A 17,888-nucleotide genomic window follows, 5' to 3' on the forward strand; every position below is an offset into this window, starting at 1 on the left:
ATCAGAACTGAGGAAGCTTTTCGGATGAGAAGTGAAACATTTTCAAGGAAAAACACACACACACACCACAAAAAAAGTTGAGTTCCTTTTTGAAAGAAAAAAAACACACTTTCTTCTGTCCCCCTGGGCATGTGCAGAGTTGCTTGAGGATGGGACTGGCTCCCCCAGGAACACACCAGGCGAGGGCTGAGCCTCCTCAAATCGAGAGAATTCAGTTCTGTTGAGTTTTGCTGAGGGTTTTTTTTTCGTATCCTGAACTCCCGCTGGTGGAGATCCCGTCTCTTCTAGCCCCTGCCCGAGTTGTGTCAAAACGCGACACGATCACGTTGTTCTTTTGTCCCATGGTTTCGTCCCATGGCTCAGTCCGGATTAGGAACGGCTGGATGGCCAACACCATCAGAACTCAGCTGCTGGTATCGCAGCGACTCCTAGTGGTCAAAAAGAGGCAGTGCCTCGGCGACCGCTGCATCAACGCAACTCGAGTCTTTTAAGTCACCTTGACTTGATGGACTAGTTTATGTAGCTTTCTTGGCAAGGGCACCAAAGGTTCTTTCGTTTTGACTCCCTGGCTTTCCTTGTTGGTCTCCCATCCTTGCACTAACCGGATCTTGCAAGTTCAGTCAAGTCCGGTTGAAAGGCCAACCCCTAACTGGGCTGGTAAAGAATAAAAGCATATTTTCATCTCCTGGGCTCCTAACGCTTTCCCAAAAGCCAAGTTTGTCTCTGGCCGAGGAGGAGGAGGAGGATGGCAGGCGTAGTCCCAGGCTGAAAGTGAGTGAAGCTCTTCCCTGATCAGAGACGGGAGGTGGGGAGATCCTGGGCTTTCTCAAACTTCCTGGGCCAAGCAAGAGCAGGGATTTTGTCCTAACTCGACAAAAGAAACCGAGTCCCTTTTTTTTTTTTTAAAGAAAACAAAAACCCTCTGTTTAACTTTATTCAGGATTTACAGACAAAGCCATGAATGGAGAAGGGAGAGGGAGAGAGGAAGAAGGCAAGCGAAGACTTCCAAACAAAATTGAGCGTGAAATGAGACGGCGGTGCCCGTTTTTTTTCAAACTTCAGCTTGAAAGCAACGCAAAGCCCAAGGAGAGCAAAATCTTTGGGAAGTTGGCTGTGAAATGATTGTCTCTGAAAGACAAAAGGCTGCTGGCGTCCACAGGGTTTCCACACGCAATGCCACAGCACCCATCCCTCCCCCACCAGCCCCCTCCCAGGTGAAACATAACCCCCAAGTGTCAACATCGAAGAATGGACACTTCTCTTCGTTCTGCCTCGAGCAGCTCTTTTCCTTCTCAATATCTTGACTTTCGCAGACTGGACCCCTGTCTGAAAGCCCCCCCCCCTCCCCGTTTGCATTTCCCACCTTTAGGAAAGAGAAGCATCAATGTTCAAATGAGTTTGGGTGAAAGCGCCGTGCCGGCTCATGCTCTCCCGGATTTCCTTTCCGCACGCGGGTCGGGTTGGTCTTTGGGAGTACCGTGAAGGGAAGCAGAATGGGGAGGGGGATCATCTGTGGCCTAGTCTTGTGGCCTCCGAGCTGCCCGCGGCCTCCGCCGACTTTTCGCGGTCCGTGCCAATCCGCTGCAAACGTCCCGCGGGTGCCCACGAGCTCGAGGTTGTTGGACAGTCCCTAGACAGCGGCGGACGAGATTTCATAGAAAGATCCGTGGGCTGCATGTCAGGTTCATAGCTGTACATCTCCGGCTGGTCCAGTGGCGGGGACTCCCGGGGAGCCCATCTGATGGGCGTCGGCATGAAAGGACGGGGCTTTGTGGTTCGGATGACGCTGAGGTGGTAAGGCAAGATCCTCCTGGGAGGAACCACAATGCGGTGCCTGGCCTCGAGTGGCCTTTCCTCTCTCGGCTGCGTGGGGGCTGGTGTCGGCTGTGTGGGGGCCGGTGTCGGCTGCGTGGGGGCCGGTGTTGGTTGCGTGGGGGGCGGTGTCAGCTGCGTGGGGGCCGGTGTCGGCTGCGTGGGGGCCGGTGTCGGCTGCATGGGGGCCAGTGTCGGCTGCGTGGGGGCCGGTGTCTTGACCTCCAATCCCAGGGGGGGCTCTGCTTGGGAACTCTCTTTTGGAAAGTCCTGGGGGGGAGAATTTGGAGCGGCCGGGGGTTCTTTGCTAGCTGCCGGCACCACAACGGAGTCTGAATCCTCCTTGCTTTTAGACAGCTCTTTTCTCAGGATGCTGCTCTCCGCCACGGGAGGCTCATCCGGCTTCTTCCGTGGCCGGCCACGCTTCTTCTTCGCGGTCACCTCCTTGAGTCGGTCCGCCGGCCGCTTGGTGGGGCTCTTGACCTTCTGCGGCTCACCCTGGCTCCGCTCAGCTTCAGCAGCACAGGACGCTCCGCCGGCCCCACTGGAGACACTTTTGGGCTTCGGCCGGTTCTCGGCTACGGGTGGGACTGCCACGTTTATAACTGGCACCATGTTGATGACTGGCACGGCGGCCGGCTGGCTGACCAAGCTGGCGGGTCCATTCACAGCCGAGGCTAGCAAAGTGGAGGGGGGTGCCCCCACGGAGAGCGCCATCTTGACCGTTCCCGCCACCTGGTGGGTGGGGGTAAGCTTAGGAGCCAGGATGGTGTGGGGAGAGTGGACAGCCGCTGTCCCGGGAGACACCACCAAGTGGTCCCTGGGCTGGACCTGCACACGGGGGAGCAGCAAAGGCAGACGGGCCACCAAGGCGTTGACCTGCGGGCTGCTGGCCTTCTTGGGAGGAACCTCTGCCTGCTTCTTGGCTTCGCTCCGTGGGGAGGGGGCCGAGGGCTTGGGTGCGTTGTCTGGTTTAGCCTGAAATGGAAAGGTCAGAGAGGAAGGATGAAGGAGGCCCACGACCCTTAGTCTTTTCTTTTTTAAATATACTTTTTTTATTTTCCATTTTCATAACATATAAATCACATGTGTACTATTACATAGCCGATATCCTATTGCATTAAGTAGTAATTACATCAGTTCCTCTTGTCATCAACGCCCAGAAAGATAAAAACCCATTATTGGCTCTTCTGCTCTCCATACACCTCTTTCTTCTACCTCTCTCCTACCTCCTTTCTTCCCTCCATCCTCCTTTCCTGCTCTACTTCCCCTTCCTTTCTCCTTCTCCTCTCTCTTCATTCCACTCCTCCTTATCCTCCTCATCTTCCCCCCTTACCCTCTCTCCTATCCCTCTCTTCCCATCTTTCTTCTCTCCTCTGTTTCCCACTCTTCCTCTCATTGGTGTATTTCAGCTTCTGAGCAAACTCCATTCTATGTTGATGGTATGTATGCTTCCATATCAATATACTTAACATATCTTAGTTTTAAAGAAAAAATAAAGAGAAGACAGTATACATGTACAATCATATTACTTTAAAATCTAACACCCCTCGTCAAGCCTAATATACATCCCTCCTTGGAGCTGATTTATACCAAGCGGTGTAGGGTTCCTGCCTAAGCCGGGGGTTGGACTAGAAGGCCTCCAAGGTCCCTTCCAACTCTATTATTCTAGAGTGAGTTTTTGTTTTAATACTAACATTTCAGAATTCCTCGGTCTGGTCCGCTCAGCCTGTCTCCCCATCTGGTGTTTGCGTTTCTCCTGGGGTGGGTAATTCCCACCCCCCGCGCACACTCCCATACACACAGATACACACCAGAATCTCGTACCTGAGGTTGTGCTTTGGCAGCATTTTCTGCGGCTTCTGGCTCGCTTTTCTTTGGGGGAGGACGCTTGCCCCACGAACTCTCGGTGTGTTCTGTAGCCAAAGACATCGAACCAAAGGAATATCAGCAATTTAGGGTTTGGGGACTATAATTGGTGCCGTGATTGGGGGGGGGGGGGGAAGTGGACAGCCTCCGCCCCAAAGAGGGCCCCAGAGTGAAGCCACCAAATCTCTCGAATTTGGCCCTGCTTGAAGGAGGCATCTTCCAATCACCACCCCCGAAGGGACACCAGCAAAAGGAAGCCCTCCCTCCCGCCATTCTGCAGAGGGTCAGGCTCCATTCTGGCTAAAACGCGCAGCCGGTCCCCGGTCCCGTCTTGAGCTCCCACCTGTGACCAGGGTGGCCATGACCAGGTCGGCGTGGGCTGAGCGGGAGCTGATGAGGTGCTGCTGCAGGAGGTACTGGGCCACCTCCACGATGCTGTCGAAGGAGCGCTTGAGGATCTTCTGGGCCCAGTTGCAAGTCAGGGCGCAGGCCGCCTCCACCACCTTGTCGTTGTACGGGTGGGTGGCCTCTGTTCTCTCCAGCTGCAGGGACACAGAATTGGCCTCAACCGTGGATCGGCTGCCACCCACTCCCTCCCTCCCCCCCCGCGAGTCTCCTCAGAAGTGGGCTGGCAAAAGCACACAGGTGTGCACCACAGCTCATCTCATGCCAATGGCAGGCCGTCACGCGCACGTACGTACCAGCCCACATCTTCCACACACCAGTTTCCCTCTCCCTCCTCCCCTCCCCATCCCCGTTGGACTACCAAGCCATAAAAGTCGGGGACCGCTGCCCTAAGCCATCCGACAATGGTTGAACACCACTCTACTCCGACTGTATTATAGCCGGGAATCCTGGAAAAGGTTACAAAAGGATCTGCTTGGAAGGGCCTCCATGGAGCTAAACGGATCCTCCAGCTGCAGGGGCAGCCCATCTCTTCAGGGATGAGGTCTGGCCGCCTTGTCCGTCTCGGTTTGATCTCCGTTCCCAGAGAGCAACAGGGGATTGGTGAGCCATCCCCACACAGCTTACGGTCTCGGGGTCTTTCAGGTCCAGGCTGGGCAGGGGAGGCATGTTGACCACCGTTTTGCGACGGATCCCACTATAGCAATATGTTGGAGGAGAATTAAGGACCAAGAGACGGGGCAGCGCTGGACGTTTGGTTCCGAAGGGCCGGATGAAAAACTAGGGAGGGTGGAACCTCTTGGGGAACCCCTCCAAGGTCATAAACGGACTTCCCCCACCACTCCCTCCGTTCCCCTTCAGCATCATGGGAAAAAGGATATTTGGATTGCCCGCGTCCACCCAATCTTCTCGCTTTGATGTTGGGAAAGATCTCCCGGATGATCTTGCCAAAATTCGCCGCGCTCAGGGAGCAGCAGCACAGGTTGTCGCAATAGCGCCTGCCGAGAGAGAGACGAGCGGCAGCCGTGTTTTCTTCCAGGGCAGCAACCGCCGGCATGGCCTAAGCGGCCCAGGACTCTGAACCCTCCAACCCATCTGTGGGGGGGACGCCAGAGGGGTCCTCGTGCCAGAACGGCCAGACTCCCTCCCGTCCCCTCCCCCGGGGAGGGAGGCCACAAATTGCTGCACTACTCACTTGTAAGCATCGTACACGTCTTGTTTTGGCAAGCAGGTGTCGAGATACTCCTCCAGGTGGTTCCGAATCCAGGTGCAGGCGTGCATCTGCTCTGCTGAATTAAGAGAAGTGAGGTCCAAGCTGGGGAAAGAAAGCAATTGGATCAGAAAGAGAACCAGTACCTTTCCTTCCATCTGTTCCTCCCAGCTTTCTCTCATCTGTCTGTCTGTCTATATTGTATCTATCTTTAACTATCTATCTATCTATCTATCTATCTATCTATCTATCTATCTATCTATCTATCTATCTATCTATCTATCTATCTATCATTATTATCTATCTATCTATCTATCTATCTATCTATCTATCTATCATCTATCTTCTTCATCATATATCTAATCTATATCCTCTCTCTCTCTCATCACCCCTATACACATGCTCAGGGACCACAAAGTCTGCAAACCTTAATCCGTAGCATAACCCGAAGCTTAGGGGGGGACACTCACCTTTTTTCTCCTGAGCTCGGCCCCGAAGGCAGCTGAAGATACAGGTAAAGTTTGGCGTAATCTGAAAACTTCTGGACATCTTGCTATTATGGACAGGAGAAAGAGAGAGGGAAAGAACCGAGAATCGACGGGAAGTGAAACCCAGAGATTGAATCTTCAACCTAGTGAGCACCCCAAAAGGTTTTACCCGCCGTTTATATCCTTGCAAGAAACATCCTGAAGGGAGTCCAGGGGAAGATACCAGATTACTTACCAAGATGGAGTCGACTTTTGTCTGGACAGGCTTTCTGTTGGAAAAACAAGAAGATATTTATTTTGGCAAAAATATGCTTTTAACGGAGCTCAGTACCTAGAGATTGTAGCCGTACGGAATCGTTTGGGGTGGAGAGAAGGTTCCAGTCTACTCCTGGTGGTCTCCCATCCCAGGACTGATCAGGTCTGCCTGCCCTTAGCTAAGGATTCACTTGGACATGCAGTTTATCCAGTGATCAATCAAGGGGACCTTTTGTGATCTGAATGACTCTCCTATGTTTAATCCTGGTCTCTAAAAATACCCCTGCAATCATCATCACCATCATCATCATCATCATTTAACAATCTCATAATCCCTTGCAGGGTGGAGTCTGGGCAACTGAATTGAGCTAGCAGATTGTTTCAATGGCCGGATGCCCTTCCTGTCGCCAAGGCGGAGTTTTGTTCAGCAGATATATTCTCGGTGTGCCCAGAGAGAAATATCTGCCTCTATCTAGGATCGAACTCACAGCCTCCTGATGGTGAGAACTCCCCCTGCAGCCCACCACACCACTCCTAAAAATACCCACTGCAATGATGCCTCTAATCTCTGCCAGCCTCTCCGTTCCCCCCTTTCCTTCTCATTTCTCCCGGCAGGGAGTTCCACAGATCAAGCAGAACATTTTGTGGGCAAGCGCCGACTACGCCGGCCCTGAATTTAACTGCCCCCGACTGCCCTGTACCGTGCCCTCCTCGCCTTCCATAACCGGACCCGCTTGTCCCGAGTTCCTGAGACCAAAGAGAAAACCCGAAAATCACGGCGCACGAGAGAAATACGAGACCTCCCGCTTACGAGATGGTGCTTTTCAGCTTCAGCAGGAGGGTGCAGTCGCCCTGCACGTCACCCTCCAAAATTTCGCTCCCGTTTTCCATGATCTTTGCCAGCAGGCCGCTGTCGTCCGCCATGGCATCGGTGCCCTTCAACGGGAAGGAGAAAACGGCGCTGACCTTCTTAATATCCCAAGCAGGCGTTTAATTCTTTTATTTAATCTTCATATGAAACCCCCCAGCTTCCACCCCTGCCTATATATATATATATATTGCGAATTATCCTAAAAATACGAGTTCCAGGTGTAGTTATAAAAGAGGAAGCACACATTTCGATCTCTGGAACTTTAAAATATATTGGCTTTTGTTCGCCAATGCTAAACATCGTCAGAGTGTACAAACCATTAAAGAGATACCTGCCTTTATACGCTATTAATCCATTTTAGTGTATAAAGGCAGGTATTTCTTTAATGGTTTTTACACTCTGACGATGTTAGCAGTGCCTAACGAAAGCTAAGGGAGCAATCTATTTTAAAGTTCCGGAAATCACAATGTCCATTTCTTTTTTATACTCACTCACTCAGTCTCTCTCTCTCTCTCTCTCACTCAGTCTCTCTCTCTCTCACTCAGTCTCTCTCTCTCTCTCTCTCGTTCACACACACACAAACCCCCTTACTTTACTTGCCAACCTCGTAAATCTTGTGGCACGGAATAATAGTTTTCAATCAATGGAAGATTTGGAGGAGGGGGGCAAAGACCTTGATCGATACCCGGTATTGGGGAGTGGGGGGGAACTCGGCGGAGATAGCTCAGAACTTGAGAAAAAGGGGGTCTATTTTTATTTCCTCCTCCATCTTTCCCAACGGTTTTTCTTCCCATGGGTGCGTCCCACGCTCCACTGAGTCTTGAGTCTCCTGAACCTGCATAAGCTTTCTTGGCTGTGCCAGGCAAACATCGGCTTTGCGTTTCCTTTGCAACTTTCTTGCCCCCCCCCCCCCGGGGAAGCATTTTCTGCACCCCTCGGGCAATTTTCGTGCAAGGAGGAACCCTGGGAAAGCCTCTCCCCTACAGGAAAAACTCTGGACTTGGGTGGCAATCAGTTTCCAGGAAGAGGGAAATTCAAATGCATTTAAAAAAAAAAATTCTCTCAGGGAGAGAGAAAAGCTGCAGCCGCCTGGAAGGATAATAAAAGAAATCCAGCTGCAGCTCTTGGAACTGGAAATTCCGCTTCCCTTCCGCAAAGGAGTTTTGCAATCCTGGTTTTTTTTGAAGAAATGCCCTTCTCTGGGTGCTGCTTTTAAAAAAAAACCCAACCCTGCCTTTTATTGTTTTTCGTTTCCTTTTCCTCCTCCTTTCGCGTCTCCCAGGAACAATTACTGCTGCGGTTTTATTTTTGTACTTCGTTCCTTGCAAAGCTTTGCAATAAAATAAAATAAAATGCAAAGCTTTGCAAAAAGAACATAAAATGCAAAGCTTTGGAAAAACATTAAATTAAAAAAAAACCCAGCAATGTTCAGGTTCGCTTTCCGGATGGAATCCACTTACCTATTTCCTCCTCCCCGGCTTGCAATTCTTCGGCCTGGAACGATTTGTTCTCCTTTTTAGCCCGCGTGATTAAATTGCAAAAAAAAAAGGAAAAGGGACGATTTTGTACGCCGGAAAAAAAACAAAACCCACACATTAAATATAGAAGATCCTCTGGAGGTGGCTGGGACCCTCCGAAGAGTTAGCAGATCCCCCCCCCCCGTTTGCCCGAGAAGGATCCCGAGAGCAAGATCCCGGCCGCCTTTTCTGCCCCGCCACGAATCTCCTCCACTTTCGGTCTCGAAATAAAAAGAGAAAAAGAAAGTAGCTCTCGGGCGGGAGGCAGATTCGCCTTTTCTTTTTCCCTGATTGGCCAGCCCGTTTCAGTTCTGCCTGGATACTGGCCGGTGCTATAATGCAAATGGCTGCCTCTCGGTTTTCCACCCGGATACAAGCCGGCCGCGGCCGCCGATTGGTTGAAGGGGATGGGAAGTCTGCCTGGCAACACGTTGGCGATTGGCCGGGACGCTGTCAGTTTAGAAACGAAATAGGAAGACGGGCAAACGTAACAACTGTCCAAGTCTATGCCCCAACCGCTGGTGCAATAGAATAGAATAGAATAGAATAGAATAGAATAGAATAGAATAGAATAGAATAGAATAGAATATATAAAATGAGTAGAATAGAATTCTTTATTGGCCAAGTGTGATTGGACACACAAGGAATTTGTCTTTGGTGCAGATGCTCTCAGTGGACATAAAAGACGATACATTCGTCAACAATCATAAGGTACAAAACTTAATGATAATCATGGGGTACAAATAAGCGATCGGGAAACGATATCAATATAAATAGTAAGGATACAAGCCACAAAGTTATAGTCCTGCAATCATAAGTGGGAGGAGATGGGCGATAGGGATCCTATTACTATTATATCCTACTATTACTATCAGAAGACTAATAGTAACAGTAATGGAGCCTTAGTGAAGAGTTTGACAGTGTTGAGGGAGTTATTTGCTTAGCGGAGTGATGGCGTTCAGGTAAAAACTCCTCTTGTGTCTAGTTGTCTTGGTGGAAGAGGGTGAAATTGACCTGTTCTATGAAGCCCTACAGCACCTTATAGAACTAACACCAAAAAATGATCTCCTTGTCATCATCATGGGGGGATTGGAATGCTAAAAGTAGGAAGCCCAAAGATAACCGGAATAGCAGGCAAGTTAAGAAAAGCGCTAGGCCACTCAGGTCGGAACTAAAATCCCCGATGAATATTCAGTAGAGGAATTGGATCTGACAGACAGGGTTGCCTGAAGAACTATGGATGGAGGTTCACAATACTGTAAAGAAGTAGCAACTGAGGAAGCTTTGCTAATAGCTAAAGAAAGAAGGGAAAGGAGAAAGAGAAAGATGCATCTGCACCGTTAGAAGCCAAGGAGCTGTTTCCTTCTCTGTGTAGGTTGGGACTACAGCTCCCATCACCCAGGGCCATTGTGTGTTACAATCAAATGAAGGATTCCAAGGGTTAGGGTTAAAATTTGGTATCTTTCTCTCCTTCTGAGAATTAATAGCTTCCCCCACTTAACAGGAGCAACACAGGCTTATCGTCCAGTTATTACATATTCTTGGTGTTCTGTTTTGTTTTTCCTCCGCTTCTTCTGACCATTTTCTGGTAGATTTTCCCAAGATTTGGGGTCTCCTGCAACCCATTTTCAGGAAGCCCAGAATGAGGTGTGGGATGGTGAGATCAAGAAGGTGAAGGCTCTTAGAGCTGTGTGTGTGTGTGTGATGCTTTTATGAAAAACTTGTCTATGATTCTACAAAACAAAACAAATTATTGATTACTGTTAATTTTAATTCTTTTAAAAAAATGTCATTGTCAATTTTAATAGGGTTTGGGATATTCTATTTAATTTTTTTTTAACTTTTGTATTATGTGTTTCTTTTAATGTCGTACGCCGCCCTGAGTCCTTGGGAGAAGGGCGGCATATAAATCGAACAAACCTTAAACCTTAACCTGCATTGGTCCCCATGAAAGTAGGATACAGTCTGGTAATTCAGGTGCATCCCCTCCCCAAAAAGCTTGTGCTCAATGTAGAGGAAGTGTCCCTCCCCCCCCCCCAAACTGTAGAATGAACAATTATTTGGTTTTGGGAAAATAGGAAGAAAAGATTTTGGCCACTCTTTGATTGATTTATTCAACTATTCCGCCTCCATCATGGTGATGGTTAATCTGAGACTTAACATTAATTATGGTCTAACTTATGGATAGAGAGCCAGTTTGGTATAATGGCTAAAAGTGCTGGATTAGACACAGAGCATGAATTGAGAGAGCCGAGGTGGCGCAGTGGTTAGAGTGCAGCACTGCAGGCTACTTCAGATGACTGTTGCAGTTCAGCGGTTCTAATCTCACCGGCTCAAGGTTGACTCAGCCTTCCATCCTTTCCGAGGTGGGTAAAACGAGGACGCAGACTGTGGGGGCGATATGCTGACTCTGTAAACCGCTTAGAGAGGGCTGAAAGCCCTATGAAGCGGTATATAAGTCTAACTGCTATTGCTATGAATTTTAATCCTGTTTTGGGTGAGGGAATTTGAGCGGCCCTTCTCTCTCAGCCCAGGGAAAAAGGGGTTGGTCCAAATAAACTTCACGAGAGACACAGAGACATTGGTCAACTGGGGAATCTCACTCGAAATAAAGATTATCCTCAAGAATCTGTATTGCCAAGAAAGTGATTTATTGTAATCTTTAATTTCTCTGGTTGCATTGGCCTGAAATGCGGAAATCTACGCTACGTTACAAGATCTTTCCGGAGTTGCTTCCCTGCCCCCTAAACACTAGCATAGCATAGCAACTTCTCAGACCCAGACATCCGATGTAGAGTCTCCTCCCGGGTAGCGCATTTCGTATGCACGAGAGGGACCACACGGCTCGTTCCCAAAATCCACCAGGAAGTCCGGATTCACGCAGAGACCCCCGTTCTCCGTGTCCACGTCGATCTGGAGCATGACCGACCCATCCCTGCAAAGGAGGAAGAGTTTAGGGGTGAAAAGGAAGGCCTTTGGCTCGCTTACTTGGGCCTCCACAAAGTAAGAAAAGCTGATTGGGGGACTCCAGAAACGAGAAAGATTTGTGAAAATTCCAGGATAAAGGGAGAAACCACGACAAAGTAATGGAAAGTAAGGATTTCATGTAGTACGAAGAGGAGGAGGAGAGCACCTCCCCTCCTCCAAATTTGCAAATTTGGTATGACTGTTCGGACCAAAGACTTCGTACCTGACCATTTGTGGATAATATTGCTTGTCCCATGGCGTGCAGAGACAGTTGGTGACATAAAGCCTTTTCCCATCCAGGCTCAGCTGAAGCCTTTGAGGTCCTCCATAGACTCTCCTTCCCTAAAGTGGGGGGAAAAGTGAGTGGTCCAGAAACGTAGGAGGTCCATAGAGGGGTACATGTGGCTCAGAGGTGGGTTCCTAACAGTTCGCACCTATTCGGTAGAACCGGTTCGTCAAATCTACCGAACCGGTTAGAGGAGGTTCCACCAGTGGACCCGGAAAGCAGGCCACACCTACAGAAGAGGTTCCAAATTTTTTTGAAACCCACCACTGATGTGGCTCCTTGGTTCTAACCTGCCTCAGGAAAGACTTTTGCAGCATTTCAAGTTGTCCCGCCGAGAAGAAGCCACGCTTGTCCATTGACAATTATGTCCCCCATGTTTCCTATAAGTGCCTCAAACACAGAATCCTTCTGAGGAAAGAGAGCCTCACCTGGAGCATGAAGGGATCGGGTTGGCAGTCCAGCTCTTCATCCTTCACCACAGTCACCCCACTGCCTTCGGAGATGCTGCCTCCGACGAACACCTGCAGGAGTCAAAGGAAGGGTCAGCTCAGGCCGAAGGAGAGTCTCCCCTTCCCCAAGCTACAGCCTTCCTCTGCCCAGGCTGTGGTATTTGGAAGTGGATCTATGGAGGTTCTACCGGCATATGCCAGTACATCAGGCTCAACTGGCATGCTTAACCCGAAGTCCTGGTTCTGATGGTGGAAGGAGGAACTTATGGAAGGACCCCAAGCCTTCCGCATCCTTGCAGGGCTTTTGGGTGGGTGGGAGCTCACCTGGCCCGTCAGCCGAGGGCAGTGGGGGTCGGTGATGTCGTACTGTCGGACATCGCCATGAAACCAGTTGCTCAGGTACAGGAAACGGTCATCCAGCGAAATGACGATGTCTGCCAGGAACGCTGGAGGACAGAAGGTGCCCAGGAATTAAGTCAGGAAGAAGGGAGGGTTGCTTAATTCCGCTGCGTTTTCACAAATCGGTGTCTCCCCCAAAACTTACAGATCTCTCCGCCTTGAGGGCGCTCAACCTGTTCTCCTAAGATGCTAAAAATCTGAGGGTGCAAACTCCGGCGCACACAAAGGCAGAGGATGGAAACATAAGTGTGAGGACAAATGCCACCACCACCACCCTCCTTAAATTTCATTTACTCACATGTCATTTCAGGTTGGAACCACCCAGTGACCAACTTCTTTGGAATCTGGACAACCTTCTCAGTGGCCCACGACCCATCCTGCAAAAGAGACACAGGAGGCTGGTTGGGACGTGGAAAGTTCTCCCACCTGAACAAATTTGCACCATCCCTTCTGCTTTCTATTGTGCCCGCCTCCTCCTCCTCTGAAGTCTTTCAAAGAAGTTTGAAATATCCCTGAAGTCTTTGAATTTCAGTTCAAAATTCAGCTTCTTCTATGGGGTCCTTGGTGCTCTCTAGATTCTGCCTCAGCCTCCTTTCCCCCTCAGTAGAAGTTAACGTAGTTCGTACGTCATAAAAGGAAAATCAACTAATGGGGCAGGGTGGCCGACGCCCTTAGGGTGATCCCCTCCCCCCTGAAAATCTCCCAGGGTCGTATCCTGATTTTGCAATTCTGCATTCGTAACGATTTCCATATCATGATAATAGTTTACGAATTGCAGGTAGAACTTCGACCATTCATTCATCAACTGATGTTGTGATGGTTATGAAAACAGTGAATTATGACCCCTGTGATGTGCACATGGTCATGCGGTCAAAATTCGGCACTTGGCAACAGGCATGTATTTATGGTACTTGCGGTGTCCCAGGATCAAATGATGCGTGACCTTCCCAGACTTCTTTTGAGAAACGAAGTCAGTGGGGAGAAGCTAGATTTGCTTAACGATGAAGCGGTCCACTTAATGACCATGGCAAAAAAAACTTGTAAAAATCAGGTGTGACTCACTTAACAAGCATTATCACTTGGCAAATTCCGCTCCCAATTTTGGTCATAAGGCGAGGTCTACCTGCATTATATTGGGTTGTTTTACAGCTGCATTTTATCCCATTTACTCTGTATTTTATTTTAAGCTGAAGGCTAGGATGCCCGTTCTTCCTCTGCAGAAGCGGGGAGAAAGACATTCTACTGGTTTTTACCTCCTTCCTGAAAATGTGGTGCAAAGCCCCATCCAAGGCGCAGCCCACATAGCCATGTGGGGCATCTGGGTTGTGCAGGAAGCGGACATTCAAGGGCGCAGAATCCTCCCCCAGGTCAATAGACTGGACAAGGCAGTGGGTGGTCCAGTCCCATAAGTTCAGGCGGCGTCCGTAGCGGCCTGCAGGGGAAAAGAGAAGATTCAGCTCAATTTCTTCTGGTGAGTAGCAATGCTTCCTGCTAGAAGGCACCCCGGAGGGCGTGGAGGGTTTTGCTAAGCCGTTCCTTAGAACAGTGTTTTTCAACCTTGGCAACTTGAAGATGTCCGGACTTCAACTCCCAGAATTCCCCAGCCAGCGAATGCTGGCTGGGGAATTCTGGGAGTTGAAGTCCGGACATCTTCAAGTTGCCAAGGTTGAAAAACACTGCCTTAGAAGACTGGTTGGAAGCCTCTAAGTGGAAGCTGAGATGCCCCCTCTTGGGGAAGTGCTAGCTTTGGATGGACACGAGGATTGGCGAGATGGCCCCCAACACCCCCTCAGCGTCAACTTTCCTCAAAGAGGCTGGGGTCCCTCCCTAGGTTGCAGTGCAGGCCCCCTGGATTTTGAATTCCAATGCGCCATAAGTCCGTTTAGTTCTCTGGCATCTCACCTTTCTTTAGATCTTCAGGGTTGAACCCATTCAAAAAGAACTTGGGGGCTCCAGCTTCAGTGCTGGCTAAGATGTTATGCCTTGGTTTGAAGGCGAAATCGAATCCAAATGGAGCCGCGTCCCCGGGGGGGTTCCAGGTGCCTTTCACTTCCCATGATTCCACATCCACAACAACAAATCCGCCTGTGATTGGGGTGTGCAGGAAGAATGCAAATTAATTCAAAAAGATGGAGGTGACTCCCAGGAAGTCTTGGCTGAAAGGGAAGAAAAAGCTGCCCAGGGATACCTTTTCCATTGCCGTACAAGTCCCCTAAACAGGCGATGACGACGTCTCCGGGGGGCACAAAGTGTGCCGTGCGTAGTGTAGCCATGTTGGTTTTACAGAAGATCTCCTTAGGATCAATCACCTGTCAGGGGGGGTTGGGGAACGGGAGAAAGAAAAACATTAAAAACTCTTGCATTGTAATTCTGCTTTCCTTCGTTCCACCTCTGCAGATGGAAACCCTTTCCAACCAGGGGTGGGTTTCTGCCGGCGTTACTGCTGGTTTGCTGTGCGCGCGATTTGCAGGTGTAGTTGCCTGTAAATAAGTCTGCACATGCGCAGAACATTAAAAATGTAAAAAAACCAAACCCACAGCAACCAGGGAACCGGTTCCGGGGCGTGGCCAGCCTGCTGTCCCTACCGATTCGGTGACCCATTCGCAATTTCCACCCACCCCTGTTTCCAACCCAGTTCCCTGGCTTGCACCCTCTTTGGTGGGTTGCCTACTTTAAACATGCAGGGGGCATGGGGGTCAGTCCCGGTATCCACAATATAAACCCGTGACGATTGGAAACTTGGGAGGACCAGCCGGTTGCGTTTCTTGGTGGGGTCTCCAAAGCAGCTGCTACCAGTATTCCAGGATGTGCAGTGAAGCTCATCATTAATACAGGGCATCTGCAGACGGTGGATAACCTGGTGGGGAGAGATTGGGTTGGCAGAAATTAAAGAAGCATTATTTATCTCGTCAGCTTCAGTTGGGTTTCTCCGTGTGATTCCCAAGAGTTTGGGATTTGCACATGTCTTTGGAAGTGGAACATGACTCGTGGAATGGAATTTTGTTAGAAAAACCTGTTCGGCTTGGCAGGAGAGCCCCGTGGTTATGGATTGGCACATCTCTCCCACTTACAACCAGCAAGCAGAACCTCACCAACAGGTGGACATCTTCTGAAACATACAGAATTTTCCTCCCCTTCCCAATTTTTTATGCACCCTCAGCGCAACTGTGCTCTACCATGCCAACCCTTGGCATCGGGAGCCGCAGGCATGCTGAGGCAAGGAGCCGAAGTCATCGCATCTGTGAATGCAAGAGCGGGCGTCTGAGCATCGCCTGCTTCCTTTGTGGATTGTGAGCACGCCCAGTGCGTGATGGCATAGGAGTTGTGGTTCCAGCTTTTAGGCTTCCCACAGCTCTCATAGTTCCAGCCTCAGCTGCGCCTAGTTAAGGTGCCTGTGCATAGGCGTAACTGACCATGACTCTGCTGACACAAAAATGTGTAAAAAGGCCGATCTGCCGGAGGATACTCATTAGGAACAGAACAACTGGAAGCAACCCAGATGCTGTAAGCTGCTGAGCTGGGCTTAGAACAAAGGATTCCCTTAATTTGATTTAACTTAATTATTTCCAGCTTGATTTTATTATTCTAGGCATTAGTAAAAAGTATCTTAGGAGTTGAAAAGATATCTGAACATGTTGGAAATAATGCAGATTGTCCTCCAATTGCAGCAACAATTGCGACGTCAAACCCGATCAGGGAGGGAAGGGGTCATTACGTGAACTATTAAGTAGCTATTTCCCTAAATTACTTCAATTCCAACCCCTCTGGTTTCAGTCCTTAAGCGATTTCCTAGGTTGCTAAGATGGAGTGAAAGCTGCCTCTGAGTTCAGCTCCTCTCCCTGCGCTTCTGAAACATCCTTCAGGTTTTATATCTCTTCGGAGCACGAAAGCAATGTTTTATCTTCCACCCCATCTTCCACCGGCCCAGAGTTGGAACGCAAGGTATTAAACTTGGGCCAAGGAAAAGGAAACCGAGCAAGCGTCCCCATCTTCCCGAAGGAATAAGTAACCCCATACTTGGCAAAAAGTGGGAGATTCAGGGTCAACATCCACTGTGGCAAGATAATCCGGCATCTGGGTCCCTGTTCCATTCAGGATGCAAGTCACATATATCAGCCTCTCTCGGGGACCTGGAGGGAAACAATTCACATTTTAGGATCCTGGGCCTGAACTGTAAAATGGTTTTGTCTGAGCTACAACTTGCTAGACTTAGTACATTCGCCCATCCTCTTAAAGTTGATTACTGGATTAACTTGCGCTATGGATTGAATCATTGGTCAAGGGTCTTGATATCAGAGTCGACGTACTAGGCCAAATGGCTCAACTACTTTGTTAAAACTTGTTCCGCATGCCATGCTTCAGAGGAGGCGGCTTAATACTATGAAGCGTGAGCTCCCACCTCATCTCTGCAGCTCTGCCTGGGCTCAACATCCATTTCCCGGGTCTGCTCTCTAGAAAAGGAGAGGCTCACCCCTTCTTACCTTTCATGGCGTCCAAGGGCGTTGGATATCCAGGGCCTGGATAGGAACGATCTTCTATCGCTTTAAAAAAGAGAAAAAGATTTAGCTTCTTGGCATCATCAAGGAGACGTGGGTGCTCTAAGGAAGGTTGCGGACAGGTGGCGTTGGGAAATAAGTCTTTGGGGATGGATTGACTTCCAACCTTTGCTTGGCATCTTTGAAGGTTTCTTCTCCGCATCTCTGGCCCGTTGCTTGAGCATTTTGTTCTCTCTCTTTTGCTCTGCCTCGGCTCGAAGATCTGAGATTGTCCAGCTTGCCTGCATCCAGTTTATATAACCCATGAAAGCTGACCAAATCCTGTTCCATCCCCAGAGGGTGCACGCCGAAGGAATTCATTAAGAAAAGGGCTGATCCCTGAAGCTCAAAGGTCCCCTCCCTTCATCTCATATCAGAGAAGCCCGGCCAGCTGATTCCACACCCTTTGGGGCTGTGCAGAAACAAAGGCACTAATGTGTCTGTTTCATCTCTGTTCTCCTCACACGCTTTTGATTGCCTCCTCAGAACGGTTTATCTGAAGCCCCATCACTTCTTCTGGTTTTGTAGTTTTGCTGACTCTAATAACCAGGCTCACGGGGCAAAAGCCGCACAGCACACACTGAGAAGAGCTATGGGGAATACTGCAAGAAACAGAAGTCACGAAACGTGGAGATGGTTTTGTGTTTGAGGGCTTTCTCAATGAAATGGAGGCCTGCTCGCACATTAGTGGTGAAGCAAATATATAGAATTAACTAAAATGAACTCTCCAAATTCCAAGGAAATGTCTCCTCCAAATTCCAATATAGTATAAAAAGTGGGTCCAACCAAACATTACAGAGTGTGCCCAAGCTCAGGCAATTTTTA

The 17,888-nt window shown here is 49.4% G+C and overlaps 2 protein-coding genes across 2 annotated transcripts; both read right to left on the reverse strand.

Annotated features, from left to right (window-relative positions):
• Nucleotides 1-920: 920 nt before the first annotated feature.
• Nucleotides 921-8,806, reverse strand: RFX5 (regulatory factor X5). The gene is made up of 10 exons (XM_087705027.1): nt 8,371-8,806; nt 6,851-6,975; nt 6,020-6,053; nt 5,767-5,849; nt 5,282-5,401; nt 4,964-5,084; nt 4,714-4,791; nt 4,025-4,223; nt 3,640-3,728; nt 921-2,790 (listed from the first exon to the last, which is right to left on the reverse strand). Exons 2-10 carry the CDS (start codon nt 6,961-6,963, stop codon nt 1,507-1,509), a joined length of 2,121 nt encoding a protein of 706 aa, XP_087561153.1. The 5' UTR covers nt 6,964-6,975; nt 8,371-8,806; the 3' UTR covers nt 921-1,506.
• Nucleotides 8,807-11,116: 2,310 nt separating this feature from the next.
• Nucleotides 11,117-17,340, reverse strand: LOC106540604 (methanethiol oxidase-like). Its single transcript, XM_014055777.2, has 12 exons — nt 17,191-17,340; nt 17,010-17,069; nt 16,546-16,658; nt 15,200-15,385; nt 14,717-14,837; nt 14,431-14,613; nt 13,782-13,960; nt 12,827-12,905; nt 12,454-12,575; nt 12,109-12,201; nt 11,618-11,736; nt 11,117-11,362 (listed from the first exon to the last, which is right to left on the reverse strand). The coding sequence occupies exons 1-12, from the start codon at nt 17,327-17,329 to the stop codon at nt 11,200-11,202; spliced, it is 1,557 nt and encodes a 518-aa protein (XP_013911252.2). The 5' UTR covers nt 17,330-17,340; the 3' UTR covers nt 11,117-11,199.
• Nucleotides 17,341-17,888: the final 548 nt, after the last annotated feature.

This window comes from Thamnophis sirtalis, unplaced genomic scaffold, assembly GCF_051295495.1.
Source record: "Thamnophis sirtalis isolate CommonGarterSnake01/CBP01778 unplaced genomic scaffold, rThaSir2_p1.2 scaffold_2, whole genome shotgun sequence".
In the NCBI taxonomy this organism is placed as follows: Eukaryota; Metazoa; Chordata; class Lepidosauria; order Squamata; family Natricidae; genus Thamnophis; species Thamnophis sirtalis.

Excerpts from the sequence above, each read along its gene's own strand:
- RFX5 (XM_087705027.1), bottom strand. The coding sequence starts at position 6,963 with ATGGCGGACGACAGCGGCCTGCTGGCAAAGATCATGGAAAACGGGAGC. Across the intron at positions 4,792-4,963 it reads GACGCGGGCAATCCAAATAT|TGCTATAGTGGGATCCGTCG; the intron begins CCTTTTTCCCAT and ends CCTCCAACATAT. Across the intron at positions 3,729-4,024 it reads CATGGCCACCCTGGTCACAG|AACACACCGAGAGTTCGTGG; the intron begins GTGGGAGCTCAA and ends CTTTGGCTACAG.
- LOC106540604 (XM_014055777.2), bottom strand. The coding sequence starts at position 17,329 with ATGGGTTATATAAACTGGATGCAGGCAAGCTGGACAATCTCAGATCTT. Across the intron at positions 15,386-16,545 it reads AATCTCCCACTTTTTGCCAA|GTTATCCACCGTCTGCAGAT; the intron begins GTATGGGGTTAC and ends TCTCCCCACCAG. Across the intron at positions 12,576-12,826 it reads GTTCCAACCTGAAATGACAT|CGTTCCTGGCAGACATCGTC; the intron begins GTGAGTAAATGA and ends TCTGTCCTCCAG.